This window comes from Hippocampus comes, unplaced genomic scaffold (assembly GCF_001891065.2).
Source record: "Hippocampus comes isolate QL1 unplaced genomic scaffold, H_comes_QL1_v1.1 scaffold470, whole genome shotgun sequence".
In the NCBI taxonomy this organism is placed as follows: Eukaryota; Metazoa; Chordata; class Actinopteri; order Syngnathiformes; family Syngnathidae; genus Hippocampus; species Hippocampus comes.
In genome coordinates, this window is record NW_017805536.1 from 434,749 (window position 1) to 447,363 (window position 12,615).

At 42.4% G+C, this 12,615-nt stretch overlaps 1 protein-coding gene across 5 annotated transcripts in view; it reads right to left on the bottom strand.

Annotated features, from left to right (window-relative positions):
* ralgapa2 (Ral GTPase activating protein catalytic subunit alpha 2) overlaps positions 1–12,615 on the bottom strand; it is an 89,486-nt gene that overhangs the window by 29,369 nt on the left and 47,502 nt on the right. For all 5 annotated transcript variants that reach the window (XM_019878277.1, XM_019878279.1, XM_019878275.1 and 2 more), the window contains 6 exons: positions 9,994–10,171; positions 7,478–8,318; positions 6,342–6,413; positions 6,011–6,134; positions 5,732–5,887; positions 1,240–1,398 (listed from right to left, as the gene is read on the bottom strand). In XM_019878277.1, the coding sequence (XP_019733836.1) occupies positions 1,240–1,398; positions 5,732–5,887; positions 6,011–6,134; positions 6,342–6,413; positions 7,478–8,318; positions 9,994–10,171 (1,530 nt within the window). The remainder of the gene's footprint in view (positions 1–1,239; positions 1,399–5,731; positions 5,888–6,010; positions 6,135–6,341; positions 6,414–7,477; positions 8,319–9,993; positions 10,172–12,615) is intronic.

Sequence of the window (12,615 nt, forward strand, 5' to 3'; positions counted from 1 at the left end):
CTCAGTGTATTTAAAGAATTTAAAATCCAAAGTACATTTAAGAGGCACATGCATGCCTTTATTACATTTCATGAAATGAGGCCGTCATTTCTTTTTATTTAAACCCCCCTCCCCAAATAAAAATTTGACACAATCCCCTCCCAAAATATTGCAACAGTGAGTCAAAAAGTGCTGTATTTTGCTGTAGGTTAAAAAAACAAACAACAACTTAGCATTAGCATTCCATGTTATGGAATATAAATACACAACACATTTCTAAGTGAGTAAAAGTACTGGAGAAGGTAAAGTTGAATATTTCATTTGAAATCTTAGTCTTCGATGATGCTCTTCCAGGCTTTGACTGCAACTTGTCTGTTGTTGTGTGGTTGGGAGGGCTACTCTTTCAGTCTCCACCTTAACAGGTAAAATTCATTCTCTATATGGTTTAAGTTTGGAGAATGACTTGGCGAGTTCCAGTTTTTGCCTGATTAATTCCTTCGTTGTTTTGGGTTCACTACGTGCAGTAGGGACATTTCAACAAGTTTTCAACAAACATTGAACCTTGAGGTTCAAATCTGTGTGATTAAAGCCAGCATCATCGGACAGCGCCTTTGTTTTGGGTGTCGCTTGATAAGCATGCCTGCTCATAGTTGGATGTATTTGATGCCTCTTTTCGTGTTAATCATCTCACACGATTTGGAAACGGCGTTGTCTTCTATTTTAAACAAATAGGTTTTGTACAACCAGAGAATACATGACAAACTATTTTGTGGAATCACAGCTGCGTTTTTCGACCACTCATCTTTCTCATGCTATCACACAAATCCAAAGTGTTACATAGATAAAACATTATTGCTGTTCCATCAGGCAATATCTTGTCGCTTTATGACCTTTACAAATTGTCAATGTAGATAGTTTGTTAAAACAAAAGAAAGCCAAAAAAAAAAAAAAAAAAAAGGGTAATATTTTTATTGTGAGGAAATGTTCATATGCCGCAGATGCTCTTTACTACCTCCTATAGTCTCGGAGAATATTGACGGTGGCAAGCTGTGCAGAATTTAAAAGGTTGTAAAGTTGGCGCTGGCCGGATTACACATTTCTCATTTCCATGCGGAATTTACATGTATTAAGCATACCCCAAACTTTACTGATCACCTCTTCGCTCTCAACACTGAAAATGTACTCATGTAAAGTATTTGGCGCTTGCATAATGGTTACTTCCAAGTGCGTGTACTGTATTGTTGTTCAAATGTTTCTCACCTGTGGTTTCTTCATGATTTGGATGAAATACATGGAGTTCTCCATTGGGTAAATGACAATCAACACGTCTCCAAAATCCGTTGGAATGATGCCACGCCGATAATCCCTGGTGTGCTCTGACCACACGATGTGCACCTCGTCATTTCCAAGGTGACGAAGCTGCCAAACACACACAATCAGACTAATCAAGAGTCTGGCGACCGTATGTAATTTTCCTCCGACAGCGATGATGATAAGAAGAAAAATGTTGGAGGATTACGGAAAGCTGTCGGGTTTATCCAATCAATGTTATCGGCCATCCTGAGAAACTCCAAAAGTGGACAGAAACGTAGTGGTGAGGGTAGCCCATATTGTTCATTTATGACAGAGTCGCGGTGTTTTCATTTGATGCTACATAAGCTTGCATTCAAGCATTTTATATGTCTGTGTACTGTATATGTTTTTTTCCCTCTTGAAAGCATTTTTATTATCCTACAGAAAATAAATAATGTGGCAGGTGCAAGAGCAAATACAGCGTATATCATTAAATTACAAACTTTGAAAACAATAAATTAAATAGGGGTCTGGACTCAGATTTGACCCTTTTATTGTGTTTTCAACATGCATTCAAATCGAAAAGCAAAAATGCACAAAATTGAGCATTTTAAAACCAATAATTCAAATCCAATTAACTTCCCCATCAGACATTAAATTGCCTCCCATTTCCACTCTATTCACAAAAATAAATGAAAGCAGGCAGGACAAGAGTGTACACTTAAAGAACAGGAAATTGACTGACACTGCTTTCAATAAACAGCTTCATCCAAAGTTGAATCAACGCAGCTACATTATATTCTCGGACAAGTGTAGCGCACATATTAGCTGGTCGTCCACTAACTCCTCTGTTTATGGGGTATCATAGACACTGAAAATTAAGACTCTGTTCAGTTGAAAACATCTGCCAATGTACTGTGGGCTTAATGAGCCATTAGAAAACATGCCCTTGCCACCAAAAATGCAATTAGTGCATTCTATTATAAGCCCTTAATTATGGTAATTCTGTCATCTTAAACAAACGCACGACATGCTGATTACTGTTCACCAATTCAGGCGGCCGATCCAAGGACCCGCAGGTAGAAACCAAGTCAGTCACTGGGACAATTTCACGGAAATGTTGAATATGCATTTGGTGCTTACAATTAACACTGGGATGTTAATTTGGGTTAAGATATTAGCATTTGGATGAGCTGCATCGCAAGTTTAATGAGGATGCTTACGCTGCAAACAGTCGGCTACTTGCTTCTTTGTTAATCACGTCCAAATGTGTGACTTATTTATTCTTTTCTCTCTCTGTCTCTCTCAAGAAGAAATGTGAAGTCAAAGGCTGCTATCCAATTAGCTGTCTTTGACCTCCCACCTAGTTGATGGGCCTCAACACGATGGATGAAGCAGGTGAGAGGACCTCAGAAGACTTGTGGCTACTCATATAAAAAATAAAAAATAATAATAAATAAATTAAAAAAAAACCTTTGGTGGCCCATTTAAGCTGTGGTGCCTTGGGGAGATTCACACATAAACATTAACACACGCACGCGCACACGCACACACACACGCACACACACACACACACACACACACACACACACACACACACACACACACACACACACACACACACACACACACACACACACACACACACACACACACACACACACGGTCTGATCCCAACTCTGCAAGTTGCTTCTCTAACCATATTACCGAGGCCAGCTGCTACTGCTGCAGCCTGCACTGCGCAACAACACACAATTGGATTGAGGAGTTTGTTATCCCAATTCGCCATCCCCCCTTTTTCTGAAAGCTGTTTGCTTTGACCTCCCGCATCCTTTTCTACCCACAGAACAACCCGAAGTATGGCTCTGCGGCCACGAGCAATAAAGTGGGTGCTGCTGGACTAAAAGTGTTATTTTTAAATTGACATGGAAAACATCCCACCCAGACAGCGATGAAGCACATTTCTCATTCCAATTCTTCTTCACTTCCCACTGCCCCCCTCACACCTTTTGGAAGCATTTGAGTGTGCATCAAGCCAACCATTGTCTATATAGCCTGTGGATGGTGTTGAGATTTGGAAAAGATGAGCATATGCAATTACAGCATTTCGGACAGTGAAATGGATTTAGAGAGGCAGCAAAATGCACTGGAATTTCCCCTTTTTGCCCTGAACAATATTTTTATGAAATTATTTTTTGCAGTCCATAAGCACAGTTTCAGTACGGGTGTGGAATTTTGAGGTGGTTATTGGTGAAACAGGGTCTGTGGAGGACTGGAGTGGCATTGGCTATGGGGGAGGCCTGATTAATTTCCCTTCTCAGCATGGCATCGTATGAGAAGATTGGCAGCATGGGCAGGGGCCTTTGCGGCTCATTTCTTTGCGCTAACTGTTCCTTGTGTACTACAGTCTCGAATCCTACGGCAGAACCCAATTGATCGCTCCTGTGGAGGCAGCAGGAATTGGATAAAAGGATCCTGCCGGCATCCGTCCGGCGCCTGCTCTAGCAGGGAGAGATAATGGGTGAATCCAGGCCCTGGTCACAGCACACAGAGTGGGGGATCAGGGAATAGCAGAATCGTAGTCATTACCACAGCGACAAATGCAACCCTGTTCACTCGTGGGCCCGCTACTCTCTCCTCGTCATGTCTGCTTGCCAGGGTCACTAATCAATGGTCACACTCTGGAGTCACACCTCCTGATCACAGCTTAACACTGAACTGAAGGGGGGGGGGCAATATATATATATATATACACACACATACATACATACATACATAAATACATACATACATACATACATACATACACACACACACACACACACTTCCATCGAAGTATCGAAGTTGGGACTATGTTTAACAAATAAAAATTTAATTTGAATATATTACAAGCACAAGATATTTAATCTTGAAACTGATCATTTTTATTGTTTTTAGCAAATAATTATTAACTTGGAATGGTCGCAACATGTTCCAAAAAAAAAAACTGGGACAGGTGGAAAAAAAAAACATTCCACGGGCGAACAGGCTAACTGGGAACAGGTGGGTGCCATGATTGGATATAAGAAGAGCTTCCCTGAATTTCTGAGTCATTCACAAGCAAAGATGGGGCGACGTTTACCCCTTTGTGAACAACCATGTGAGAAAATAGTCAAACACGTTAAGGACAATGTTCCTCAACATGCAATTGCAAGGAATTTAGGGATTTCATCATCTATGGTCCAAAACATCATCAAGAGTTTCAGAGAATCTGGAGAAATCACTGTATGCAAGCGGTAAGACCGAAAACCAACATTGAATGTCTGTGACCTTCGATCCCTCAGGCAGCACTACATCAAAAACCGACATCAATGTGTTAAGGACATCACCACATGGGCTCGGGAACACTTCAGAAAACCAATGTCAGTAAATACAGGTTGCCGCTACATCAGTCAGTGCAACTTAAAACTCGACTATGCAAAGCAAAAGCTCTCTGGGCTTGAGCTCATCTAATATAGACCTATGCAAAGTGGAAAAGTGCTTTGTGGTCTGACGAGGTCACATTTTAAATTGTTTTTGGAAATTGTGACCGTCGTGTGGTCCGAGCCACAAAGGAAGAGAAACATCTGGACTGTTATGGAAGCAAAATTCAAAAGCCAGCATCTGTGATGGGGCTCTGTTAGTGCCAATGGCCTGGGTAATGTACACGTCTGTGAAGGCACCATTAGCGCTGAAAGGTACATACATGTTTTGGAGAAACATATGCTGCCATCCAAGCGACATCTTTTTCATGGACGTCCCTGCTTATTTCACAGCAAGACAATGCCAGATCACATTCTGCCGGTGGCTTCATAGTAAAAGAGTGCGGGTACTCGACTGGCCTGTCTGCAGTCCAGGCCTGTCTCCAACTGAAAATGTGTGGCGCATTACGAAGTGAAAATTACGACAATTGAGACATCAGACTGTTGAACAGCCGGACTGTGCCTCAAGCAAGAATGGGAAAAGAATGCCACCTGCAAAGCTTCAAGAATTAGTGTCCTCAGTTCCCGAACTTTTATTGAATGTTGTTAAAAGAAAAATGATGTAAGACGGTGGTAAACATGACTGTCCCTGAATTTTGGAACATGTTGCGGTCATAAAATTCAAAGTTATTGATTAGTTGTTAAAACAATTACATTTATCGGGTTTGAAAATGATACAGTATATCTTGTCTTTGGAGTATATTCAGTTAACTATCGGTTGAACATGATTTCCAAATCTTTGTTCTCTGTTTTTATCTATGTTGGATACAACATCCCCACTATATTGGAATTGGGTTTGTATATGTAAACCTAATCTGGGCAAGTGGGACAGTGTAACCATTTCACTGCATCTGACGTGCACAGTGTTGTGCCAAAAGTCAAATAACATGACATATCGTATTCCCAGATGTGAACACGCAGATCTGATTGACAGACATCACTACAGATGTGAGAGGCACCTTTTTGGTGAGGCAGTCATCAGAATCAGATGGCATACGCGTCGAGACATGGAAGATGGCTTCTACAGTGGAGGTAGCATAGTAGGGAGCTGTTAGTCCTGTGCTGCCATTCCTCTGGAGGCCGCCCATAAAACCGCAGTGTGTGGCCAGATCCACCTGAGGCACATATATTTTGTATTTAACACGGTCCGCCACCGCAGAGGTCCAACATCAGGAGGTGCATCTTTTGATGCAAATGTGAATGCATCTGTAGCGAGTGTTAAGACTTTTAAGACGCACCTCCCATCCAAGCCCGGAAACAAAGTCTTCATAAGCCTTGCTGCCGGCACTGTTTGACAGGATGGAGCACTTGTCTTCTTGGCCCTCGCCAATGTAGAACACAGCGATCTTGTGCGTCTCCCGACTCAAGGAAAAACAAATAAAATAGTTATTATGACAAGAGTAATAAAGTACAACTATTACACACATTTAAAATGACAATGAGGACAAAATTCTCAAGCTACTTATGCAACGAAACCAAATAACTAGTTCACTTGACTATTCAAAGCTAATGGCAGGAGCTGGTACAAGTTAGAAAATAATGGTGTAAAAAAATAAAATAAAACGTTACCATTGTCGAGAATCCAAATTCTTTAGTTCTCGTAAGAGTTTGGAGTTCTTCTTCAGCAAGTGGAAACTTTTCCTAGTTGGCCAAAAACAGTTCAAATAATCACTTGCCCAATTCTCACAAACATTGCACAGTGTTGAAATGGATGTTGTGTGTTCAAAATAATGATTTGCTTCTTAAGGGCGAATTAGCAACACCGACACTCCCCGGCCCCCCTCCAACAGTTTTGGAAAATTTGCTCAAAAACGTCATTGTGACATGACTGTAATATATGATAAATATGATCTATTTAAAAATAAAACATCTGCAGATTCTGGCCCTTTTGAGTCTAATTTGATATAAAAGAAACCACCTTGGCCAAGGAAAAACAACCACCCAAGGACAAAGGGTGACGAATGAGGTCTCATTCATGTGTCTCGCACTTGTGGGTACATGCCTCAACTCCGCGCTGACCTGTTTACCTTGTTAAATTCGAAAAGCGCCTTATTCATAACAAAGTGTGATGAGAACAATAAATGTCATCAGTGTAAAGTTTTTATTTTTGCGAGGTGGTTTCTTGTATATCAAATTGGAGGCGCAAGACAGGGCCAGAGAAAGCTGACTGTTTTATAAATCATAACGCTGTAATACTGACAAGTCAAAGTCAGCTGTTTTATCAAACAGGACAAAAAGTGTTTTTTGGGGGGAGGGGTGGGGGGGATTGCAAACTCCCTCTTTTTAGGATTAATGTAAGAGGCCACAGGTGCAAACTGCAATCCCCCACAAGCTGTGTTCATGTTACGCCATCGCTATTAAGAGGTGCAAGTTTTTAATTTGCGGGTGGCACTATAAAGATGTGTCAGTGCAAGGTAGACCTTTGTGTAAACAGCTGGGCGCATTTACCCGATGGAGGAAAGATTAAAGCACTCTGGTGCTTTTAAAACTGCTCTCTTAAGAGTCACAAGCCAACAGCTGAATTACTTGCAGGAAGATGTCATGAATGCAAATACGATATCGGCGGCCCAATGTTTCAGTTAAATGTTTTTAAGTTGGAGAAGTGAAGGCTGTTAAGTATTTAAACAAGTTAAAACCTTAACTCTACTTCATATGTTCATGTAAGGCACAAGAGAGTAATTGTGACAGAATGTACGATAGCATACCTTCGCTCCCAGGAGTTCATGCCAAGGTCATTCAGCAGTAGTCGACAGTAATAAAAAGGTGCCTTGGGTTCCCGGTGGGACGGTTCCCTCTGGGAGGAGGCCCGAAAGCTCACATCAGCATCCCACCTTTTCACCTGCTCCTCCTCCTGCTGAGTCTGACGAAGAATGGCACTGAGGATGGCACTTTCCTGCTCAAGGTTCATGCCCAAGGGTGAGGGGGCCGGCTGATTTAGCTTGAGTTGAGATTTGGGGAGGCATTCTGGGCTGCTCAGACCGAGATCCTCCAAAAGTTTGTGAAGATAATCGACTTCCTCCAAGTCGCAGGAGTCAGGGATGGAATCGGAGACAGAGAAATGATACTTGGACGATCCTGTTGTTGGAGAACCGGGCAGATGTTTGCTGTGTGCCGCAGCGGCGGCAGTGGTGGTTGCAAGCGTATGATCGAATGACTTAAAAACGCTGATATCCTCGCAGTCTTCCTGGTTCGTTGAGAACAGGATTGTCCCATCCCACGAATATTTACCTGAAATGTCACGGACAATGATGCGCACCTGTGAGGACGGGTTGGGGGGTTGACCGACAGTGGGGGTCTCTGCGGGGATCTGCAGGTAGGACACCAGTGTGGTATCATTGAAAACAAACAGCTGAAGATTGGGGCTTTTGAAGACCTCTGAGGACAGCTCGGACGACTCCACGTAAGGGTTGTCATGATTTTCGCTCACTAGGCTATGGAGGAGGGCTGGGCCTCCGTTTAAAGGATGATGTCCCAAATGATTCACCAGGTGCGTCATGACCATCCTTGCTGTTAGTGGAATCAGCTCCATGCTCCGACGCCGTTTTTCTGGCAAAGGAATGAGGACGATCTGATAAATATACAACACATGGACCTGAAATACAAAAATAGCTATGGGGAAATACCTAACTCGGTTATCATTTATCATAAATGCAACGCTAACTTTGCTCTGCACTTTTCAAAAGCCTTACATTTGTGTGTAGACATGCTATTATCTCTGTTACTTATTCTAACCCAGCAAAATCTCAATTATGAGTCCGAATAAAAGCGCTTTATTTAATACTCACAATAGCTTAGCCAGCACGACACTAAGTAGGTAGCATCTAATCATATGAGACACCTTTGAAAAGCCCATCGGGTCTTCTTATAATGGACAAGTGTTTAGACTGGCCATGCACTAATGAGAACCTCCATCTTCACAGGCTACTGAATGAGACCCTACTCGGTGAATTGCATTTGTGTAAATGAATGGTTTTTTTTTTTACGCTCAAGTGAAAAGCATGCTGGCCTTCATTATGCGTTGAGGTAGGAAAAACAAGAAGATGCACTCTTGCATTGTGACAGTGCTATCAATACCATCATCCCCCATCAAAGTGGAAAAAGCTCTTTAGAAAGCAGGCCAAGCTACATTAGAGATACGCTGGCCCCTTTGATGTGACTTGATCAATATGAGGTGGGGGCATGAATATAACTAGGCCGGCACTCTTTGGTTTGCCCTTTTGATAGTGTTTTGTTATTTCCACTAAGACTCTGCAGCTGTGTGCCACAAAGAAAAGGTGAGCTGTAAATTCTGAGGCAGATGCTACGGTTCAAAATTCTCACATTGTTTCAGTGCACATATTGCGTGTATTCGGGCTCAAAGGGACTTTTTAGAAGTTGAGGACATGAGAATGGGTGAGAGAGAGAGAGAGAGAGAGAGAGAGAGAGAGAGAGAGAGAGAGAGAGAGAGAGAGAGAGAGAGAGAGAGAGAGAGAGAGACAAAAACAGAGGGAAATACATTGCCTAATGGAATCACAAGGTCACAAAAATAGGAAAAATGTGACATTTTTATCTAAACCCTGTAATGGGTCTTCTTGAGGATGAGCACTAATGCGAATGTTGCATTCCCTGATAGTTGATGTCCCTTTTTTTATATTTTTAATAGGATGTTGACATTTAATAGAGAAGATCCAAATGGATGGGCTACTTAGAATTAATTCTTTCAGTGAACTTCTTTTAAGATTTTTGGGACAACGTGGTAAACTATTACATTATGCCAATGTGGTAAAGAGGCTGCCAATAAAGTGCTAATATAATAATATTAAAGTCTTAAGCTACTATTTGATTTGTTCTTTATGCAATTCGGTAATGCCCATACAATTAGAATGTCACTAATTGGGGTAAAGAGCTCCCGCAAATGCTGAACTAAATAAAAGTACGAGGAAAAAAAAAAACACTACAGAATGCCCATTTTGGATTATAAATTAGTAAACTACTTGCAAACAGTAACTACATTTATTGTTGCTGCCTAGTTCCAAAAAAAACATGACCGGAAACAGGCCATTCCGAATTTTGCTGAATTACAATTTAGTTTCTAAATGGTGTCTGCATCAATTAAAATGGTCTTTTCTCATCTGGCTCGCCGAGTTGCAACACTCCAGCTCTGCCCACTGTCATCATTGTCCCAATGGCCCCAAAGAAGAGTGGCCCTTGTAAATCTACTGTGAATTTCATGCCACGTTACCCTCTGCTACGGTGAGCAAGCTGCGGAAGTCGCTAGAGGTCGTCTGGGAAGGTGGTGGCTCAAAACTCTTCACCTGCCCCAACATGAGATCGTAGTCAGCGGACAAGTCTGCCAGGCTGAGGAGATAGTGACTCTGTTGTGTGTGGAGGGTGGAGCCCGACACACAACAGTGCAGCACCTAAGGAAAAAGAAGAAAGGGGATAACACTTGATCAGATATTGCCTACCTGGCTATGTACTCTCCTTTCAGTCAGTGAGAGGTGCTTTGATGGCAAAATTGTATCAGTGATGTGCAAGGACACTGCATGATGAGATTTGACAGTGTCTGGCAAAGACGGTGTGCAGTGACGAACAATGCTTTCGACCTGTTTTAGTGATTCCGGGCATTCTAAAGAGGAACACAAGCATTCAAGAGAGTGCAGCCGTCTGACAAGGCATTTGACGCTTGGGAAACCAATGAGTGACCACGAACAGCTATAATAAAGCATCTAAACGAGGTGGCGTTTCAACCAGATTCAATGTTTCTGGGAACACGTCATACGTTTTTTTACATAATGCAAAAGAAATCAATCTGATACGAAGTGACGGACCTAGTGTGGGAATAGGTTATACATGTTCCCATGTTCAATTGAAACCGGTGCAAACGCAGTCAAAGCAAAGCATACATCTCAAATCTGTTCAAAGTGGATGCTATGACACAGGGACGCATTCATTTACCATAATTTCCAGACTATTGAGCACACCTGAATCTAAATCACTTGCATTTAAAAAAACAAAACAACCAACAAGCACTTGTAGAGGCCACACTTGTGGTGTCCATGTTTTAACGTGATATTTACACAGAAAGGTCCATCCATCCATTTTCCAATCCGCTTTATCCTCACAACTTGGAGGTGTGTGGGGGGGCTGGAACCTATCGCAGCCGTCTTCGGGCAGTAGGCGGGTACACCCTGAACTCGTTACCAGCCAATCGCAGGGCACACAGAGACGAACAACCATATGCGCTCACACTCACATCTAGGGTCAATTTAGAGTGTTCAATCAGCCTGCCATGCATGTTTTGGGAATATGGGAAGAAACCGGAGTACCCAGAGAAATCCCACGCAGGGAGAACATGCAAATTCCACACAGGAAGGCCGGAGCCGGGATCGAACCCACGACCTCTGCACTGTGAGGTCGACGCGCTAATCACTGGGCCACCAGGTCACCAGACAGAAATACTTAAAAACATGACTGTAGTAGTCATAGAACAAAGTTGCGCAATTTTCTAGTTTATACTCTCAAAACATTAAGTATTATCTGCATAGTAATTTGATGGAGTGGACTTGTGTTCAGACTCATACTTTTTTTTTGTATAAAGAAAAGTTCTCCTACCTTGGTAACAGTTTCAGCTGTCATAATTTCACACGAGAGGGCGTGGTCACACATTGGGCAGCACTTCACTAGCTCCCGGGATATATCTCGTAGCTGTCACCATTTGCTGATGTGAGACCAAGCGCTCTGAGATTTGAGACACCCCTTCGTTCTCATGAACGCATACAACCGCAGGCTAAGGAGTGGAACAAGCACTAAGGGGTACAATTGGAATTGCCCCAAAACATATTGGCGGGATGAAGCTTCTTACCTCGTAAAAAAACAGTAATTTAGCAGATCTCATTGTTTGAGATGCAAGGTTCATGTGAAAAAAGTAGCAGGAATTTTTTTTTGTCACCATTGTGTAAATTTAGTCAGGAGAATTTAACAGGAAAATGGTTTAAAGAATACGCACCTACAATAATGCATGTGCTGAAGTATCAATAGCTGTATTGATATATGTACAATCCCACACTAAAAACAAGCTGGTGGAAGAGGAATACAACGTATCCATTTATACCAAGATGACGAAAGAGGAGAAAAAAAAAAGAAAAGAGTGCTTTTATTGCTTTGAATCCATCTCTCCTGTATTGTGAGAATGTATCGATCTACATAACAGATGGCACAGCATCCCTTGGCAGCACCAGATAAGGCGCACTGGGGCAGTCGATTACAGCCACCGGACAGGTTTACACTGTTTGATTTAATTAAGACTTTTTTGTTGCGTGTTTAACTCCCAGCGCAAACATGCATGCTCCACACACACCTGTAATTTGTACGATGACATTGTCCGGAAGGGGTTTTAGATCATATGACTAATATATGTAAATGAGGGGCCCACTTGGTCACAGTAGAGCAACTTGGGGTAAAGCCATGTAAAGGCTAATCCCTTTCAATGCACACATGCGCTTGCACTTGGTGGAGAGAGGCAGAGAGAAGGCAGGCTGGGCCCGTCATCTGAAACAGTATTGTGTGTGGCAATGTAGACAGTACGCGGATGAATCTCCCAAGCAGACCTTTGAGTACATGGGGGAGGGTTTGGCAGCTTGATGGTGAAAAGACCTGAACCAAACAGCTGCTACACCAAAACCCCCAAAGAGCTTCCCTCTGCGGAGAGATGGAGAGACAGAAAAGGGGGGGGGGGCCACGGCTGTGCTTGACAACTAAGTGACTACACTTTGCATGGCAACAGTTCTTGGACGGTAACAGACAAATGAGCACACTGTAGTTAAGAGGGGCACATATGCATCGCACAACAATTTGGAAGGAG